Source organism: Peromyscus californicus, unplaced genomic scaffold, assembly GCF_007827085.1.
Source record: "Peromyscus californicus insignis strain IS unplaced genomic scaffold, ASM782708v3 Scaffold_20__1_contigs__length_68692818, whole genome shotgun sequence".
Classification (NCBI taxonomy): Eukaryota; Metazoa; Chordata; class Mammalia; order Rodentia; family Cricetidae; genus Peromyscus; species Peromyscus californicus.
In genome coordinates this window covers 55,607,630-55,628,114 of record NW_026294503.1, presented here as the reverse complement: position 1 = coordinate 55,628,114, position 20,485 = coordinate 55,607,630, and the positions used below count along the sequence as shown (strand labels likewise).

General features: G+C 38.7%; 1 protein-coding gene across 16 annotated transcripts in view; it reads left to right on the top strand.

The window, feature by feature from the left end:
* Kif21a (kinesin family member 21A) overlaps nt 1–19,976 on the top strand; it is a 126,385-nt gene extending 106,409 nt beyond the window's left edge. For 5 of the 16 annotated variants that reach the window (XM_052748689.1, XM_052748687.1, XM_052748683.1 and 2 more), the window contains 9 exons: nt 3,089–3,127; nt 3,770–3,784; nt 7,409–7,545; nt 8,529–8,709; nt 10,315–10,479; nt 11,608–11,725; nt 13,413–13,583; nt 15,139–15,338; nt 18,747–19,976. In XM_052748689.1, coding sequence (XP_052604649.1) covers nt 3,089–3,127; nt 3,770–3,784; nt 7,409–7,545; nt 8,529–8,709; nt 10,315–10,479; nt 11,608–11,725; nt 13,413–13,583; nt 15,139–15,338; nt 18,747–18,840 — 1,120 coding nt within the window. In that variant the 3' untranslated portion in view covers nt 18,841–19,976. Of the gene's footprint in view, nt 1–797; nt 927–3,088; nt 3,128–3,769; nt 3,785–7,408; nt 7,546–8,528; nt 8,710–10,314; nt 10,480–11,607; nt 11,726–13,412; nt 13,584–15,138; nt 15,339–18,746 lie in introns of all 16 variants that reach the window. The other 11 variants (XM_052748680.1, XM_052748678.1, XM_052748677.1 and 8 more) reach the window with 3 other exon arrangements.
* Nucleotides 19,977–20,485: the final 509 nt, after the last annotated feature.

Here is a 20,485-nt window from a genome sequence, read left to right as displayed (position 1 = left end):
AGAAGCTAATAAGTAAATCATTATGTAAAAGTACCCCAGCTTCCGCCGCCACCCTACTTCCTCATTTCCACAGAATGCCATATGGGGCAGGTGGGCCTGTGGCAGGGAACAACTGTGCCCATCTGTATTTTAATATCAGTAAACATTAGTGTAGTCTTTAACATAAAGACACGTTCACGTGTTTTCTGTCCCGTAGCTGACAGTCGTATACCACACACACTCTCTTCCTTTATGCAAAGAAGTAACTTACACATTTTCTTACGTTGGCCATCAGTGGAGCTGACTTAATTGACACACTCGCTATCCTTCTATTCATCCTTGCTTTTTATACTTTTAAAGAAGTAATCTGCCTTTTTAATGTTGAATCCAGTGTCTCAGGAGCCATTGAGAAATGGCAGACTAGAGAAAATCATTTCAAAGTCAACTGATAAGGCAAATTGCTCCTGAGTCCTTTGCTTCCTCACCTGTAAAGTGAGCAATCGCTCTCAATTCTATCTAGATTTGTAATTAAGTTGGGTTTGCCATGTAGATGTGGATTTTGGATCTCACTAGGCAGACTCTTTTTCTACAGTGCCGTCATGTGGCCAATGTGACAAAATCCAGTAAAATCATTTTCTAAATTGTTCAGAAAGCATGATCTAAAAAAAAAAAAAAAAAAAAGAAAAAAAGAGAGAGAGAGACAGGAAGAAAAGAAGGTGTCCTCTAATAAAAAGCTTTTTAAACAGCATGTTTCTAGAACCTTCCTAACAAAGCGTAACCAACTAAAGCCACCTGTTTAATGTTCTTTTTTCTCGTAGCTCGGATTCTGGTGCTTCCGAGGCTAGCCTCTCACCTCCCTCCTCCCCACCAAGCCGGCCCCGTAACGAACTGAACGTGTTTAATCGTCTTACTGTTTCTCAGGGGAACACGTCAGTTCAGCAGGATAAGTAAGTCGTGGAAGAGAGCCTGGGCCTCTCACCCAGGACTCCGCACCTCCCACGACAGTCTGTGCGGACCTTTCGCCCTCGCTGTCTGGGAGGTGGAGTCTGAAGAGTAAACTCTTGCCGTATTTTTTGTATTTTTAAACAGAAAGGAATCATGTAGCCAAACTTAAGAGATTATTTTCCTGCTGAACACTGCTCCCTGCCGTAGGTGCCCACGGCTCTGCCTCCAGTTCCTATCTTGCCTACTCTGGTACAAGTAAATTAGAATTAAAAAAAAAAAATCGTTGAGCATTTGATGTTAAAACATCTCTGGATTTTCTCAGCTTCCATCAACTCACAAAAGCCTCTCACCATGACAGACTATGTTGACATGTGGCGAATGTTTTACTGTTGGTAGATACGACAACTTAACAAAGACCATGTGCTCCTGTCCTTTGGTGGTTCTAGGTAACTCTACCACACATTTCAACAATTGTGTCGCTGGAATAAAATACCACCCTTATGGGTCGAGGATGTGTGACTGGAAGGGAGTTGAGGGGAGAGGCTAGGATGTGGAAAACAGAATTTTTTACTAACTTAGAAGTGAAAAAGTATCCCTATGTTGAGCCAGGATCTTTCTTCTAAAAATTCAATACTAATATGGCTGTCCTAATGTAGTTATAAGCCCTGGCTTGTCTGCTTAGAGTTTGAATGAGACCTTTGTGAGTGCATGCACTTGGCATCCCTCCTCGCAGCCACAGATGTCAGGTTCCTATGCTGTTCTCTCCCCGCATGTACCATGTCTGAAATTTATAGGATGCCATTTAAAAGATCTGTCTAGTACACTTAGATTGTGTTAAATGGCTCTATAAATACAATTACACTCATCATTTGGAAATCATTTTTAATCTGCTTAATTCCTACATCAGCTATTTATATATTCTTTGTTTTTGATATATTCAGTAGATGACATGCTCTTTAAATTGATATAGAAAGGTAAATGTGCTGTTAAACAAAACAGTCCTTCATGTTATTAAGGTATTCCGTCACCTGAGGAAGGTAGGGCACTCATATCGCAGAAGTCCATTTTCACTAGTATGTGAATAGTTGCTAAGCTTTGCTTACTTTGCACTCACAGGAGTTATAAACGTATCTGTCACAAAGTGGGTGTGGTGGCTCACAAGTATAACCCAGCACTTAAGACACTGAAATAGAGGAGGGACCACTAAGTGTTCAAGGCCAGACTGGGCTACAGAGTGAGTTTCTGAACAGTCTGAGCTACAGGTTAAGGACCTGTCAGTCTTAACCATCTTGATAATCTCATCAGAGTTTACTATATATCTTACTAATATAAACTACACTATATAGTTTACTAATATATTTTGTGTACTGCACTAATTTTACTGTTATGATCCTCATAAGTAGTCTGTTGAGTCAACTGTATTTGTACTTCGAAAACCTTCCTCTCCTTTTTTTTTTCCTTTCTTTGGGGACCTGTTTTAAAACTGTCATATTTCATCTGTGATATGGAGACCTCACAGTTCGGTTCTTCTCACATTTCATGCCACCATTACCTTCCCCATTCTCCCCTGGAAGACTACACCATCTAAGTTCCTAACAGCCAAACTCACCGCAGACAGAGGGAATAGAAGACAGGGCTGATTGTGTCTTGCCTAACTAGTTATTTCTGAGGGACACTTCATCGAAAGAACTCTCTGCTTTTGAAATGAGTTAAAACTATGGGGTTTTAAACATTTGATTGATTTACTTTCCATGCAAATATAGAATGCATTTGTCAAACTTCCACATTAGAACCTATCTGCAATAGTAACTATCAAGATGAATTCATGCATAGTTACTAGAAAGGGGATTTTTTTCCAGATAGCATAAAATTAAGCCTGGTAGTTATGCAGCTCAGGTACTTGATAATTTTCCTTGCCAGGGCCTGAGTTTTAGAGGTGAAGGTAGAGTCTATGGGTCAGTAATAGGTACACAGATTTTACCCCCTAAACTTAGTAGAAAACTAAGAGTCTAATTTTTTTGTCAAAACTTGCAAACAGAAAAGCCTGGAGTACAAAGGGAGTGTTTACAAGATTCTGTGATCCACACTGTCGATTTTCAGTCTGATGTCTTTACCTGTTTTGATATCTGTTCTTCTCCTCACGCCTCCAACTCTTTGGCTGTAGGTCTGATGAAAGTGACTCCTCTTTGTCGGAGGTGCACAGGTACTCTCTTCCTCTCTCTCCTACGTTCCTTCCTTCCACTGACCTCCTAAATGCCTCCTCGAAATCCTAAGCAAACCTCGTTTTTTAATTGCATGCGTAACTTGTTGTAAGCCGTGTAAGTGAACTAAAATTTTGAAACATTAATTTAACATATCTTGTGAGTATATTTTGTAAAGTAGTAGCAAACACTTTTGATGAAAACTTAGAAAACTTTGTTGCTGCCTGTAATCTTATTTTTGTCTACAAAAGACAGTCATGTTTCACCAATGCCCATGTTAGGAGGCCTTGACCTCGGGGTTAAGCATTTCTGCTCTGCCTCGGAGTCTAGGAGTTACATAGATACCTTTTTATGTTGGTTTAACATTTTGAAGTAAAAAGTTTATTTCATAATAGCATACTAGAATATAAAAAGGATGCTACCATGATGAAATTAGAATAAAAAGTAGAAAGTAAAGGAATTTGTTTATTTTTTTTAAACTGATAAATGAAGTTTTAAAAATAATAGTGTTACATTTTTTTTTTCTTGTTACAGATTTGGGGAAGGGCTTAATTTTTTTTCTTTCTCTCCTTTCCCTCTTTCCACACTTATCTATTTGTCTCTTCTCCATTTTCCTTTTTTATGGCCATTTTTCTGAACACCAGCAGATCCTCCAGAAGGTAGGCAGGGGAAGGGAGAAGAGATTAATCTCGCAGTATTATGACTTTACTGGTTTGCATGGGACAAAATAAGTGTTGTTTTTTCCTCCACTCAGATCAGCTTTATTGTACAAATTTGCATAATTTAATGTAACTTAAAGGTCATCTTTATATTTCAGAATGTGAACAGATTAATTAGAATACAGTAGTGATACCTTATGTGTATGCTTTTGGTACCCATATTTCTTGGTCATCTTTAGTGGTGGGGTAATTATATAAAATATTAACAACTCTGGGATGCTGAATGCTTTAGAACACTTTAATTACCTAGTGAATACTTAATGTTTTTAATTTTTAATATTGAGATTAATTTTCTTCAGAACACTGAATAACCAGTGGTATTAAAATACAATAGAATAGTCTGGGGAGATGTCTCAGAGGGTAGAGTGCTTCATGTTGATGCATAGAGAGTAGTGTTTGGATCCTGTGTAATGCCTGGGCAGGTGCGGAGGACTGTGCCTGGGCAGGTGGGGAGCACTGTGCCTGGGCAGTTAGGGAGGACTGTGCCTGGGCAGCACTGAGCCTGGGCAGCACTGAGGAAGCAGTAACAAAGAACACTTGAGGCAAGGTGGCCTGTTAGACTAGCTGAGATTTTGGTGAGAGACCTGCCTCAACATACAAGGCAGAACACGGCCTAGGAAGACACCTGACATTAGGAAAAAGCAGCCTAGGCTCATCCATGGTGAGCACTTACACCTGCCCCCACATGTGGGAACATACATACACATAGGAATTCCACACATATATGTGCAGCAACAAAGACTGTGTAAGAATAACAGGAGCTTCCTGCTTTCCGGGAAGTTAGCTTGATGCTGGATGTTGTATCAGGAGACACAGCAGGGCCCCATGGGAAGGAAATCCGGAGGTATAGGGTTTTAAGTGATTTTGCTGAACACTTGGGTTCTGAGGAGGTTTGTGTCAGAGCCACAAACAACTCTTCTGCTGCTAACCTGGTTTTTAATTAATCATTTCTTATCTGTTTATACAGTTATAGTAGCCTTCACCAGGAGAATAATACCTCTTAAATAGCTGATAGGAGGTTTATAGACTTAATAGTATTATTTCATAGCTATGCGTCTTGCATCGAAAGGGTTTCAAAATGTCAGACTCAGACTTTTGAGAGCAGTGTCTCTCCCCTTCCAGTTTTAGTTTGTTTAAAATCTTATATTACAGGGTGGGAGAGATGACTCAGCCAGTAGAGGCTAGGCTCACAACCAAAAATATAAATTCTTAGATTACAAACAAGCTATTGGCATTAATGTCAATCTGAAATTTTGCACACTTCACAGGCAGATAAATTGGAATGAATATATATATATATATATGTATGTACACACATATATATACATACACACACACATACACACACACACACACACACACACACACACACACACACACTCACACACACTCACACACATATATATAATCTCTTTATATCCAGAGATAATTTCAAGGATCACTTTTAGTGACATAGAATTTCTTTCATTCCAAATTAAAACAACGACAAAAGAACTACAGTATAACAAGACCTTAAATATAATGTTTTTAAAATAAGTCTGTTTACTTCATTTACACTTCTATCCATTTTTTGCCAGCCCTCTTCAGCTACATGAGAATTGATTTAGTACCTTTTTTGTGTATATGACACCCCTCTAAATACTTAGCCTTTCAATTTCATGATTATATCCTTTCTCCAGAGTATGTACTTTTATCATCTTGACAGTTCTATTTTATTTTTTCCTTAATTTGCAACGATGCCAACATTCGGTGTTCTTAAAACACAGCACCTAGAGCTAAAGCCCATTCCTGATGTGGCCTGAGCTGAATGTAGATGGCCTGGCACATCCTGCTAAAATGTTGACCTCTGTGAGTACACCGTTGGCAATTTTCGTAGAGGGACCACACATTGTTAAGCTTTGGTCTTGTGCTCAGCAGGTACAGCCCTCTCTCTGGAAGTCAGTTCTGTTTTTCTCTTGTATAGTTCTCTTCTATCTTTGACTTTAGTGCTGGGTTTAAATTTTACCCAATGGTTATGTTAGTGCTACATATAAATGATTTCATGTTGGGGTGATTTTTGTTTCCCAGGCGATACAGCACGTTATCCAGCTATTAAACTTATCAATTTCATTAGCAAGCCATTTCTGTTTTCAGGGTCAGGGAAAGATTGATTAAATGTGAAAGATCTAGATTGACTCTTTGCCCCCAGTGGAGGTACTATAGCACTTCAGTTTCATATTTACCTCACCTTTTCTCAAGGGCATTCTCTGACTGACTTAGTATTCAGACTTTATTGGAGTCAATGCCCTTGTTCACTGTCTAATAACCCTACAGGTGAATCCCCAGGAGATTGGCAGGACCCTGTTATGTCTTACTGATTGACATTTGCTTTTCAAAGTGTTTATAATGGTTTACCCAATGTTTTTTCATGTGAGACTCAACAGGAAGTTAGTGGCTGAGGTGGTTTTGTCCCCTTTATTAATGTTTGTCATTTCATTTTTTTTTTTTTTTTTTTTTTTTTTTTTTTGGTTTTTCGAGACAGGGTTTCTCTGTGTAGTTTTGGTGCCTGTCCTAGATCTTACTTTGTAGACCAGGCTGGCCTCGAACTCACAGAGATCCACCTGGCTCTGCCTCCTGAGTGCTGGGATTAAAGGCATGCACCACCACCACCTGGCAATCTTTGTCATTTCTAAGAGCACTGACAATGGTTTTTTTTTTTCCCTTCGATGGAATTTCCTCCAGAGAATTATGAATAATAATGCTAGTGATTTAAAAGCCGAAACATTTAATGTTGTAGCTCATAGCAAGAAGAAAAATTAACAATACATTTGAGTGACTAGTGTGTTCTGTCTTGGTTTATTCTCATCTTCATGTTTCCTGACAGTCATTTGAATTCATACCCATCTTAAAACCGTTTAAAGTTAGGGCCAGACAGTATTTTGATAGCCTTTTAGGTCTCTAGTGCATGGATGGCCACTGCAGAGAGCAGACACCCCAGAAGTAGTATCTGTAAGCAGCTCCCAAAGAGCTTGACTGCCACTTACATCTTTCACTTTAAAATCTTTGAGATTATCAAAGGTTTCGTTTTTTACCCCTTTAAGTTGCTGGTGCTTGAAGATCATCTTCCCTTAAATGTCTACCCATCCAACATCTATATTTTTTTTTCCATTTTTCTTTGAGAACTGCTTTCTGTGTAGCTTGGATGTTATGTGTTAAACTTTCTCCAGCATGTTCTCTCTAGGCATAGAATTCCATTCTGCCCACTATAAAGCCATGCCTTTCAGTCAATCATTTTTTCTCCTTTATGGCCATAACAAGGAAGACTTGTCAGAGGGATGAAATGGTTAATAAGAAAGTCCAGGGATATCATCACTTTTACTTCTTGCAGAGCTAGTTACTCGTGGACACCTAATTAGTTCATGTACTCCGCCACTGTGGCTTCACACTTTATGGAATCAGGGGAACAGTCTGGATATTATTAATAATAACTTATAAGGGTTTTTTTTAAAAAAAAAATGGGAGAAAAAAAGTAAGCCTACTTTCATAACAGAGATGCTGAAGTCAATCTTTTTCCCCCCACCTTAGGGGCATAATCAACCCATTTCCTGCCTCCAAAGGACTCAGAACATCTTCACTTCAGTGTGTTCACATAGCTGAAGGGCACACGAAAGCTGTGCTCTGTGTGGATTCTACCGATGATCTCCTCTTCACTGGATCAAAAGGTGCTAGTCACAGCTGGAGAGACAGCTCGGTGGTTAAGACTGTGTAGTGTCCTTCTGTGGGATTTTAGTGGTTCCCAGCACCCGTGTTATGCAGCCCACAACTGCCTGTCACCCCGGTTTCAGGGGATCTGGCACCCTCTTATGGCCTTCACCTGCACCTACACTCATGTGCACATACCTGCACATAAACAGACACACATGCACATAATTAAAAATAAAGTTAAAAAGTAAAAGATACTGGTCATCATCTGATGTGCATATGTATATATTTTAAAATAGTTAACTTTTAAACAGGATCATTATAAGACTTCTTAAATCAAGTGAGTCTGATATGCTGGTTTAGTACCTAAATTACATAAGCTATAAAACCATTGCTTAGTGGGTAAGGCAGTAAATCCACTGTTTGTATTTGTGAATGCAGTGGTGAAAGAATGCACCTCCCTTCAGTGATTGGTCCTTACTGCATACCATGTTCCAGCTTTTGAAATGGACAGTATGCAAATTTATGAAAGACCATTAAAATATACAACATGGCAAAAAGATAGTAACAACCTTCATTTCTTATTAACATATCAGAGATTGTGAGGCATGATACCAATATATACTAATGCAATAGCTCCCAGGAGGTACATGTTGCAGCTTCACGTTAAAGATGAAGAAACTCAAGATCTTAAAATGTTTTTCCTGTGTTAATTTAGCTAGTAGTTCAAACTAGATTTAGAAACCTCCAATCCTGCACTATTAGCCCCTTTGCTATATTATAAGAAACTAAAACAATGAGGCAGATACCAGACATGCCTCACTTATGTTAGATCCGCTTTACCTCTCTTGCCTGTGAAATAACCCCAGATGTTGAAGGATGTACTATGATGCCTAGTGCATGATAGTTGGAGAACGCCATCGTCCTTTGGTGTTAGGTCCATGGTGGACCTAAAGTAGTTCATATTAACAGCATCTCTTCTACTTTTATCTGTTTGTTTTAGATCGTACTTGTAAAGTTTGGAACCTCGTGACTGGACAGGAAATTATGTCACTGGGGGTTCACCCTAACAACGTTGTATCTGTAAAATACTGCAATTATACCAGTCTGGTCTTCACAGTGTCAACATCTTATATTAAGGTGTGGGATATCAGAGAATCAGCAAAGTGCATTCGAACACTAGCGTAAGTACCTTGAAAACAGCACAAAGAGTTGTTTTGTATTTTTACAAAACATAAGGAAATATAGGACTGTTTACATACTTTAGTTTTTTTTAAAAAAAACACCTACTTCTCAGAAGATGCTTAAGTGTTCACCATAAAGCTACTGATAAAATAAGGAGGAAAAAGTTGAACACAACAAAGAATGGACCGTGAAAAGGAAAAGATAGACTGGATCAACCTGTTACTAAGTGTGGATTTTGTATTTTCCCTTTTCCAAATGCTAAGGCAATGCTTGAGCACACTATTTACTGCCTTATACAATTAAGTGATTTAAATAAGTATTAGTCCTGGGAAAATGACGAAACTGACCATTGTTGGTAGTAAGGAAGGATTTACAATCTGTAACTAACCTTGAAATAACCAAGTGTGTTTTAGGATGGATAGTACTTCCAGCTAGCACAGAGTTTATAACTACAAGTTTGTGTTGGACAGTCCGGGCACGAGTCTTTTCTCAATGTGTGTTGTTATAAATGTGTTAAAATTACACAACAATTATTATTTTGGTCATAAAATTAACAACCCCCCCCTTTTTTTTTCAAAATTGAGGTGAACTCAGTAATTGTATGCTCGAGAAAAGGGACCACTGACTTGGTTTCTAATTAAGAGTAGAGATTAACTGTTGAGAGACAGTTTCTTACTGCAGTTACTGTTTCCTGCACTGGATAGAAACCCCTGCAGGGGAGTTCTGTAGAGAAAGAATGCCCTATCTCCAGATGGAAAGCTCTCAGTTTAGTTTACTCGCTAACATCAAATTGGAAAAGATTGGTTTTTAACTCAGTATTTTAGATTGTAGCAAGGAAAATATTTTAAAATTAAAAACATCTCATCATGTAAATTTATTAGAGGAAATATAAGTAAACCATAGCTAATTTTTCAAAACAAAGTAGAAAGTCCATTAAACGAAAGCTGAGAGCATTAAAAGCCCCCCCCCCCCCCCCAAATGTCCTTAATCCCCTGAAGCCAATTCTGATATATAAATGGATACTGGTGAGCCAGGCCATCAGAAGACTCCGGCAATAGACTGAGCTGCCTTTGGGGCCTTGCCGTCATGTGTTGAGATCTTGGATATAGAATCATTTATAAAGGATGTTTTAGTTATCTCCAACTCAGAGCCTGAGGGGTTCCTGGCATAAGAGACACACGCATGGCAGAGGCAGGTGGATCTCTGTGAGTTTGAGGCCAACTTGGTCTACAGAGTGAGTTCCAGGGCATTTGGGGCTGTTACACAGAGAAACCTTGTCTCGAAAAAACAAACAACAACAAAAAAGAGACACATTAAGACATTGAGAATTTAAATGATATTACTCTGGTTTATTTATTCGCATATTCTCTCAGTTGGCCAGTACTTATTCAAGGTGTGACTACCTACTGGGTGCTGTGCCGGGTTCTGTGATTGGGTACTGTGATTGCGGCCATGAGCATGGCCATGAGCCCACAGAGCTCCTGCTGTCATCTATAGCCAGACTCGTAAGAATTTAGGAAGCTGTGAGCCAAGCTCGTGGCCGAAAACACAACTTAATTTGCTTCGTTATTACTTATTTTACTTTGTTATTACTTACTTACTAGATCTTCGGGTCAAGTTACTCTTGGAGAAGCTTGTTCTGCAAGCACCAGCCGGACAGTAGCTATTCCCTCTGGAGAGAACCAGATCAATCAGATTGCACTAAACCCGACTGGCACCTTCCTCTATGCGGCCTCTGGAAACGCTGTCAGGATGTGGGACCTTAAAAGGTAGAACTTTTAGAAAATGTATGTCATGCATATATCAAATACAACTTTAAATACTAATAAGATTAATGCTTGTGAAATCTAATTTCCACGTGCCCTCTAGCTCACATTTAAAAAAAGATTTCAAATTATATTTTATTTTTTGTATAGCAATGCAATCTGCCTATCAATGAGGTGAAAAAGAATGATTTGATAAGATTTAAACAATAGTTCTTTTAATGACTTTGTTAATACAAATCTGTTCTTTTTTAATAGCAGGATTAAATATAGGTTTATATTAAGAAAGTGACTGAGAAATAGTTTTTAAGAAACTGGAATATTAACTTCCTAGAAGTTAAAGGCATTGTTGTATTCCAGTAGCTTGATTTGAGATAGGACTGTCACGTAAGTTCATTGTTACCCTCTGACAACTGACCACATGCATTAAAAAAAAAAAGTCTTGCTATTTAGCCTAGGGTGGCCTCAAACTCCTTGAACTCAAGTGAAGGTTGGGATAACAGCTATGCACCATGAGGCCTTGGTAGCATTGTTTATTCTTACACCTGTCAGATATCAGTTCTAGTCATGTTCAGTCTTTATAATGACTAATGAAATGGCTCAACCTATTTTCTAATATACATAGCTACACATAGATGTGGATGCATTGGTATATGTGTGTATGTACTATGTGCATTGATGTATGTACATGTGTTATGTACAGTATGTGTGTATAGAATAAAATAACCCCACTTCCTCAATAGCTTTATTGATGTTATAAGCACCGATCAATATTTTATTCAAACACAAATTGAGTCTAAAAGGATTAGTCATGTCTTTCATGAATGCATGTATTTAATAGACTAAAGTTTCCTCGGAGGGATTAAGATTATCCTTTCATAATTTCTCTCTCTCTCTCTCTTTTTTGCTTTCTTCATACATTATATTAAGCTTGGGAATGAGATCTAAACATTTCTCAGCTTCCATCAAAGGATGTTGGTTTGGTCATTTCTCTTTACTCTGCCCTGAGTTTCAAGAGGCAGGACTGAAATCTAAAAGAAAATTAATGAACAATATTATGAACAAATATAGGTTATATGAGTCTTCTATTATGCTAGGAAATGCTTTCAACAGTCATTTTATTTCTCTTTGAAGGTTTCAATCTACAGGAAAGCTAACTGGACACCTGGGCCCTGTTATGTGTCTTACTGTAGACCAGATCTCCAATGGACAAGATCTAATCATCACTGGCTCAAAGGACCACTACATCAAAGTGTGTATTAGAGAGTTGCAATTGCATTTTCTTGAGTGATAGGTTCAAAGTGTTCTCTAATCTAAGCCCTGTGCCACTTCTCTTTTTTTTCTCCTTGTGACCATTGAGGTTAATTAAGTTGCTTTTGTTTTTGTTTTGCATGAGAATAGGTGGGGATTATTTACTGGATCATGGGTAACTTGTCATGATCTTCAATGGCTATGCCATTTTCGAAACTCACTCCCCATCCTCCTGAAAGTATTAGCTGTCATTTTCTTCTTGGGGAGGGGAGCGTTCTCATGAGTACCTCCTCCATCCATGATGGAGTGTTGACAGGCCCCACTCTTCAGCAGGTCTTTTGCAGGTACCCATGGCTGCTGTGAAGTCATGAGCGCACTGGCCATGTCATGTATGGAAGACAGTGTTTCATAATGCTCCCCATCCTCTGGCTCTTCCTTTCTGCCCGCCGCTTCAGTGATGTTACTTGAGCATTGGAGGCATGACCTCGATGTACTGCTTAGGGCTGAGAGCATTCAGCAGTCACTTATTCTCAACACTTTGCAAGGTCACTTTCTCGTAGCCAGTTTTCTACCCCGCCTTTCTACCCTTCGCTTTTCTGGTTTTGTAATCTTTATTTACAGTTACTGTTTTCATTTGTTTTGAGAAAGGGTTTGTATAGTTCAGGCTGGCCTTGAACTCTCTCTGTGTTCAAAAATGACCTTGAACATGTAATCTTCCTCCCTCTAGCTCCCAAGGGTAGGGATTATAGACACGTAGCATCACACACCAGTGTCTTTGTTGACTTCTCTGTTGCTATGGTAAAACACTGACCAAAACCTACTTGGGGAAGAAAGTGTTTATCTAGACTACAGGTTAGAGTTCAACATCAAGGGGATACAAGGCTGGAACTCAAGCAGGACCCTGGAGGTAGGGCTGAAGTAGGAGCCACAGAGGATGCTGTTTATGGACTTTCTCCAATGCTCGTGTTTAGCTTTCTTATACAGCCCAGGCTCACCCACCTAGGGATGGTACCACTCAGACTTGGTTCTTCCACATCAATTGTAAATCAAGGAAATGCTCCACAGACATGCCTACAGGCCAGTCTGATGGAGGCTGTCCTTCAGCTCATGTTCCTTCTTCCCAGATGTGTCCAGTTGGCAACCAAGATTAGTCATCATATCAATTTTATTCAGTTCTAGAAATTGACACTGGGTTTCATGCATACTAGGCAAGAACTCTACCAACTGAACTTTATCCCCATTTTTATATTATTCAAAATCAAAATCATTCAAAATTGACTTTTTTAGCCAAGCAACTGAGAAAAGTAAAAAGGTTTGGAGGGTAGCTATGGGAAGGTAGAGAAGGAATCTGGAATTGAAAGCCTACCTAACTTTAACTGAACAACATGATATTGCTTAGTTCTATTTCAAATGCATTGATACATAATATCTTTAGTATTGACTGTCACATTTCTTTATTCATACATGGGAAAAAATTCCAGTTGCTTTTCTTGAAGTTTGTAGATGTGACATGCAAACAAAGTCAGTGTGAACTAGGGCTCAGAGTATTCCTCGGTGTCATCCCTATAAAGTCAGTGCAGTTAAGAAATCATTGATACACACATTTGTGTCCCTCTGAATGAGCACGTGGACGCACATATTTAAAAGTTGAATGGAATAACTGCTGCCTTTCTGATTCTCTCTTGTAGATGTTTGATGTGACTGAAGGGGCTCTTGGAACTGTAAGTCCCACCCACAACTTTGAGCCTCCTCATTATGACGGGATAGAAGCACTGACCATTCAAGGGGATAATCTCTTCAGTGGGTCCAGAGACAATGGAATCAAGAAATGGGACTTGGCTCAGAAAGGGCTTCTTCAGGTAATTCAGAAACTCCTCATTGTGTGAAGTGGCTAGTTCAACACCACACAGGAGTCAGGCCAATCAATAACTTGGGGGATGTCTATATGGATTCTCATTGTTTAATCAGGGGTTTCTCTTAAAGATTTTTTTTAAATTTTAAAATAATGTTATAGTCTTTATTATAAAAACAACTTGCAAATAAATGTAAACATCACAAACCAAATTTAACTAGACTCAGTCTAAAAAACTCAGTGGTCTTCTATATTAGTGGTTTTCAACCTTCCTAATCCTACAACCCTTTAGTATAAAACTCTTGTTGTAGTGACGCCCACCATAAAATTATTTATGTTGCTACTTCATAACTGTAATTTTGGTACTGTAATGAATTATAATGTAAATATTTGTGTTTTATGATGGTCTTAGGTGACCCCTGAGAAAGGTCATTCGATCCCCAATGGGGTTGACACTCACAGTTTGAGAATGGAGGTTGTGTAGATTCACATGAAATTTTACACTTTCAATATCAAATATATTTTATGTACTTTATCCCCAATAAAGTTACTTCCATCAAGAGTTGTAAATTGGAAAAAGGTAAACATTCAACTAATACATGCTAGGTAAGAAAAGATGGAAAACTGAAAGATGTAGAATTTTTGTGTAGATCTCTTTATTAGATACAACCACCTTGAGGCAGGTGTTCACCATTTTTAAATGTACATAAGCCCCCGAGCTGCATGAAGATTATCTGGAGTCAAGAGACTTCTCAGTCCTGGGAGCATTTTCTTCAGTCCAGTAGGCAGTGTTTCCATTTCCTACAGAATGATAGTGGGGCTGCAGTGTATCAGTGAGATGAGTGGTGTCTTTCACTGCTAGCTCTGACAGGAAGGAAGCAGTTAACAGAGAAAATCGTTTGCAATTCTTTGTGTCTGTTGCTGCATGTATGATTTTGGAGGGATTATAGCTGCTACCCCTTCCCTGCTTTCAGTCTGCAACTAGAGGCAAAGGGCCCAAGTAGCATGAACAGTAGTAGAAAACACCTCAGACTCTCTCATAGACATAGACTCGTGGTTGTAATTGTTTATATTGTGAATGTAAATGCTTATACATAAAATCTCATCATATGGTATCATCTAATAGATTTTTGTGTTTATTATGAAATAGATAAACTCCCATTTTCCTTAGGCCTCCATATTCTCTAGCAGAGTGTAAAACTGATTTCATGAGGTAGTTCTTCTAATCCATACACATGCAGTTTGTAGTTTTCCAACTTGTTTTATTATGTGTATTTTTGGTAAGGAAAAAGGAGAAAACTTTTGTGTGTTTTCTGAGTCTTTTAGAGGCTATAGATTGCTAATGCTATGTCTTTAATACTGAAAACAGGGTTGGAAATTGGGAAGCAAATTGTAGACTTATTGCTCAAATCACTGACTGTAGAAATGGACTTTTGTAACTTTGAGAACGTTCTGCATTCCTGACTCTTGAGTTGACCACTAAAAGACCTGTAACCAATTTTGATGTGGCCACTGGTTTTGTGAGGTTTCTCTTCAATGCTGCGTTCTCTCTTCTCTCCCAGCAAGTCCCAAATGCACACAAGGACTGGGTCTGTGCCCTGGGCCTGGTGCCAGGCCACCCGGTTTTGCTCAGCGGCTGCAGAGGAGGCATTCTGAAACTCTGGAACGTGGATACTTTTGTGCCAGTGGGAGAGATGAGAGGCCACGACAGTCCCATCAATGCCATATGTGTTAATTCCACCCACATTTTCACTGCAGCCGAGTAAGTTTCCTCCTGTGGTTTTGTTCTGGGTGGGATGCTTGTATTCAGACTTAACAAATACTGTAGTTCATAAGTTTTCCAAACATGGAACAGTGGGGATCCCTCTCTCATTACAGTCGTCCTAGCAACTGGTTCAAAATGACTGATTTACTTTCATTGATTTATTTTTAATATGATCTTGCTGTTTAGCCCAGTCTGGCTTAGAATCCTTCTGTCTTAGCTACCCAAGAGATGGGATTGTAGTGGTGTGCCATCACACCTGGCTCCTAAATTATAATTTCGGGTATACACTTTCAGCCTTGAGTTTAGGCTAGCTTCAAAATGTTAGGTTACTTCTGTCTTAGTATCCTGCATATGAGGGAGTCTGCTGTCAGATCTTTTCTTGGTGACTTAAAAAAAATTCATTAATGACTAATTTTGAATTTTTTGTTTTCAGAAAAGCAGCTAATTTGCTATTATTTATATTTAGAACAAATTATTTTTAACAATCTTTGCACTTCCTTCCTCATTTAATACATAAGAATGTGTTAGTAACATCTGTTTCCTCCCTCCTTGGAATCGTTGGATTGACTAATTCATTTCTTGTTTATTTGATTACTCATAATGGATCTTCTGCGCGCCCGCTCTTAAGAAGAGAGCAGAATGCCAAGCAGACACAAACTCTACCTTCTAGTCTAACTGGAAGCAGCAGGAAATAAGGAAGGGGGGACACTGCAATGGTGACAGCAGAGCAGGGGTGGGGTAATGAAGCGGAGCAGCCATGGAGGGAGGCCTCATGGGGTTGACGTTTAAGACACTTGAACAAGGAAGAAGGATGGGACCATTGCAGTAATACAAGGTCTACGGCAATCATCACCAGCTCCTCCTAGTCAGAATGGAAAACACAGCAAACTGTATTTGCTTTATTTTGCTGAATTCTTTTTCTTTATTGTTTCTATGCTGATGGTTGACTCTAGGACCCCATGAATGCCAGATAAGCTCTTCCCTGACTGAGTGATGGCTACAGCTCAGATGACTAGGACCTTACACAGGCCATGCAGGCTCTTCTCTGGATGAGTGATGGCCCACCTTGGGTATCATAGATGCTTCGGTGATGCTTTCTCTAAGACACACTATTTGCTGGAAAGTCCCCACTTCTCCTTATTTGCCCATAAACTTGTTACACCTTTAATAACTCACTGAAAAGAATGTGTTTAAGATAAGACTAAGTGTTATATACCACTGGGTCCCAGGCATTGATGTGTGAGTATGCTTACTTTTCATGAGATGATCTCATTTTTTTTGGGAATTAAACTTTTCTTCTTACTCAAGGAATATTAGATGCCAATAAAATTACTACATTTTTTTTCATCGTAGGAAAATAGTCAATAAAATCTAAAACGTTAAATACTCTTTTGTGTGTGTGATGGAAACTTGGGTCTTGCACTTACTTGGCAATTACTCTATTACTGAGCTACAACCCTAGCCACAGAGGTCTATTTTAAACTTAGCACTATTTATAGTTTACCTAGCAAACATTTTATAGTGCCTGCTATCCCTAAAGCATTTTTCTAAAGGAGTTTTGGGCTTCCTTCTGTTGCTGTGATAACATTGACCAACAGCAACTTAGAGCAGGCTGTTACAGCTTCCTGTCCATCATCAAGGAAAGTCAAGCCGGAGATTGAAGCAGAAACTCTGGAGGAATGCTGCTTACTGGCTTGTTCGCTGGCTCATGCTTGCTTAGCTAGCTTTCTTATACAGCCCTGGGAATGGCGCTGTTGATGGTAGGCTGGACCCTCCTACATCAATTAATAATTGAGACAATTCCCCCACAGACAGGCACACAAGTTAGTATGGTCTAGGCAGTTCTTCAGTTGAGGCTCTCTTCTCACATTACTCTAGGCTGTGTCAAGTAGACAAGGAAAGCTAACTAGAACACTCTCCCCTTGTCCACTTGACATACACCATTTTTTTTTTTTTTTGGTTTTTTGAGACAGGGTTTCTCTGTGTAGCTTTGCGCCTCTCCTGGAACTCACTTGGTAGCCCAGGCTGGCCTCGAACTCACAGAGATCCGCCTGGCTCTGCCTCCCGAGTGCTGGGATTAAAGGCGTGCGCCACCACCGCCCGGCTGACATACACCATTTTAAGCCATAATCTCATAATTTTTCAATTCTTTGTCTCCAATATAGGATGCTAATATCATAATATAGAACACAATCCAACTTTTATAAGTTCCAAAGTCTTTAAAAATCTAGTCTCTTAATTGTGGACTCCTATAAAATAAAAAACAAATGTTATACTTTCTTATTCCAAAAGGGGAAAACCTGGACATAGAAATAAATGAGATTAAAACAAAACTGAAATCCAGCTCTGTAGCTCAATGTCTGATATCTTGGACTTGCTCATTGTGTGGTCCTCTGGTTCTAAAGTTCTTGAGAAGGCTCTCTTCTCCAGCTCTGCCATCCATTGCACACAAGCTGGTCTCGTGGGCTCAGGCAAGCCCCATTCCAAATCTGCCACTCTCCTTGGCACAAGTCTTACGGCCCTGTCATCTTCAATACCCTGGGTTCTCCACTGCAACTGAGGGTGCATCTGCACCAGTGGCCTGCCACTGTTCAGCTACAGGCTTGAAGTGCAGTCTTGGCCCCTTTGGACCGCTTCTTTTCTGTGTTGACCCCGTGGGAATACTTTTCCATTGTTTCAATGAGTCTCACAAGATTGCACCTCAATGGAGCTCTTATAATTTTAATTAATCTTGTAACTTATAATAATATATAATATAAACAACCAAAATATGTTTATTTTATATTTTAAGTAAAATACATTCAAATTTGAAAATATTTATTTAAAATAATATTTAAAAATTATAATATAAATAAATCAATAAGTAAATGATATAAAATAGCAGATTATTAATCACAGGTGATATTTCAGCTTCAGCCAAGTTAGCACTGACTGTCTTAATGAAGCCAAAAATAATTTCACCCAGTGCCACTGGTCTCTTATTAATCTAAGCAGATTCTGGAGCCCCAGTCCAACCAGTGCTCAATTGTCCCGATGAAACACAAGACTTGACTCCTATGGAGATTTACAAAATCCTTCCCTGAATAGACCAGGCTCCTTTGTTCTGGGTTGGGCAAATTCCCAACTCTGCAGACTTCAGATCTTGCTTTGTATCTGTTCAACTTGGTCCCTCTATATGGTTCTATATGCAATTTTTTCCTTTCTGTGCTGTGTGATCTAGAAAAGTTCCAGGCAGGAAATAGTCTATGAATTTGTGTTTGTTTTTCTTATGCAACATTGTACATGTTTTACTTGTCTGATTTAAAGACCTTTGACGAAAATTGTTTCCCTAAGTCATTCTGAGAGCTATTTTTTGGACATTTCTGCCCTTGTTCATATGTCCATTTTTAATTTATTGTTTTGTAGTGATCGGACTGTGAGAATCTGGAAGGCCCAAAATTTGCAAGATGGTCAAATCTCTGACACAGGAGATCTGGGGGAAGATATCTCCAGTAATTAAACAAGAGTGGAGATAAGCATAAACTGACACTGTGATGATGCTCTGTGTTCTTTATTGAAGATGTTGTCCTGCACTTATTATTAATGGAATCAACTGGAAATATATCTGAACCCATGTGCTAGATAAAGTGTATTCTAATAAAACTGTACTGTCTTATATGTGTAATATTAATATCTACCAACACATATGCTTCTTACAATTGATGTATTGCTTGAATCGTACTTTTACTGTGGCTGGATTTTTGTGCCTAGCTATAAAAGAGACTTTCAAATTATTTGAGTTCTAAGATGTCTGCTCTTGCAACAGTCAGAAGCATACCCAGAGTAAAACACTCCTCCCTGGTAACTCACTCAGATGTGTTCATATAACTTACACAGTTAAACATACATTGGGACTGTTAACCAGGCTGTAGTCTGCTCTTCAGGAGTTTTGTCAGTCTGTAAGGGGTTCCAAATTTCAAGCTCTTTCAATGTAATGGGATAATAAAATTCGGAAACTGTTATCGATTTCTCATAATTGGCCTTAGTCTGCTAAGAAAGATAACAGTTTGTGCTAAAATGCTCATGTTTACCTGTATTGACCAAAGCTTTCAGTTGTTCTCCATTCTGTGCTCAGGACTGAAAAGCCGCAGAACTGTTGCGTTTTTTAGTGCTGGGCATGGATTCCGTGACAGCGAGCTGTTGATTTCCTAACAGAAAGATATTTTGATCTATTTTCCTATGGAATTGTTTCTATTATTATCTTTTAATTTCTTTTTATTTAATAGTAATAGCTCCTTTCTCTTTCCTCTGATTTTTATATGCTGCTGAATATATTTTAAATATACTGTGTTTGCACACATTGGTAGACTTTTATCATTTGTGGTGGGAAACAATGTAAATAGGTAGATTGTAAAGAGAGACTATCTTGCATTATGACTGTATGAATTTCTAAATGCTGTTTGATTGGGTTTTGTTAAAGGATGTATAATTTATCTGTCTGCTCAGAATATTAATTTGTAAATTCTGCAAGTTTAATTTTGTGCAATGGTATAACTTTTGAAATTATCGTCTTGTGTTATTTTTTTTTTTTGCCCTGAAAATATTTGTTTGTAAATGAAAGGTTAGCTAGTGCCTAAATAAACATGATGCTATGAATTGTTTTTATTCTATTAATCTTTTTCTAATTGTGAGAAAATTCCAGTGTTGGCAAAACTTTCTTGTCTGCGTGTGGTGTGAGCAAAGACTGTTATCTAACTGTTCCTTTGCTCTGGAGGCATGAAACAGCTTTGAAAAGCCCCAGCTGTACCCTCAGGTTGATGGACCATGGAAGCACTAGTTAAAAATATTAAATCAATTGATGTAATCTGAGGGATTTGAACATAGATAATAATACAAAAAAATCATTGTGATAAATGTGAAGGCGGCAACCAGGCCTCCCAGCATCTCCACAAGACGGCAGAGCAGACAGAAGGAAGCTGCAGGAGAGGCTTCCAGGGTCCAAGCTCTGTGCTATATTTTTTATTAGGTCCCAGATATTACCTGTTTGTTTTAGGTTGAGCTATACATCTATTGTTCTATCCTCCTTTGTGCACGTGTATGGTGTTTATAGGAAAAACTTTTTTTTTTAATTAAGGAATGTATCTTCCTGGTCCTCTGAAATAGCA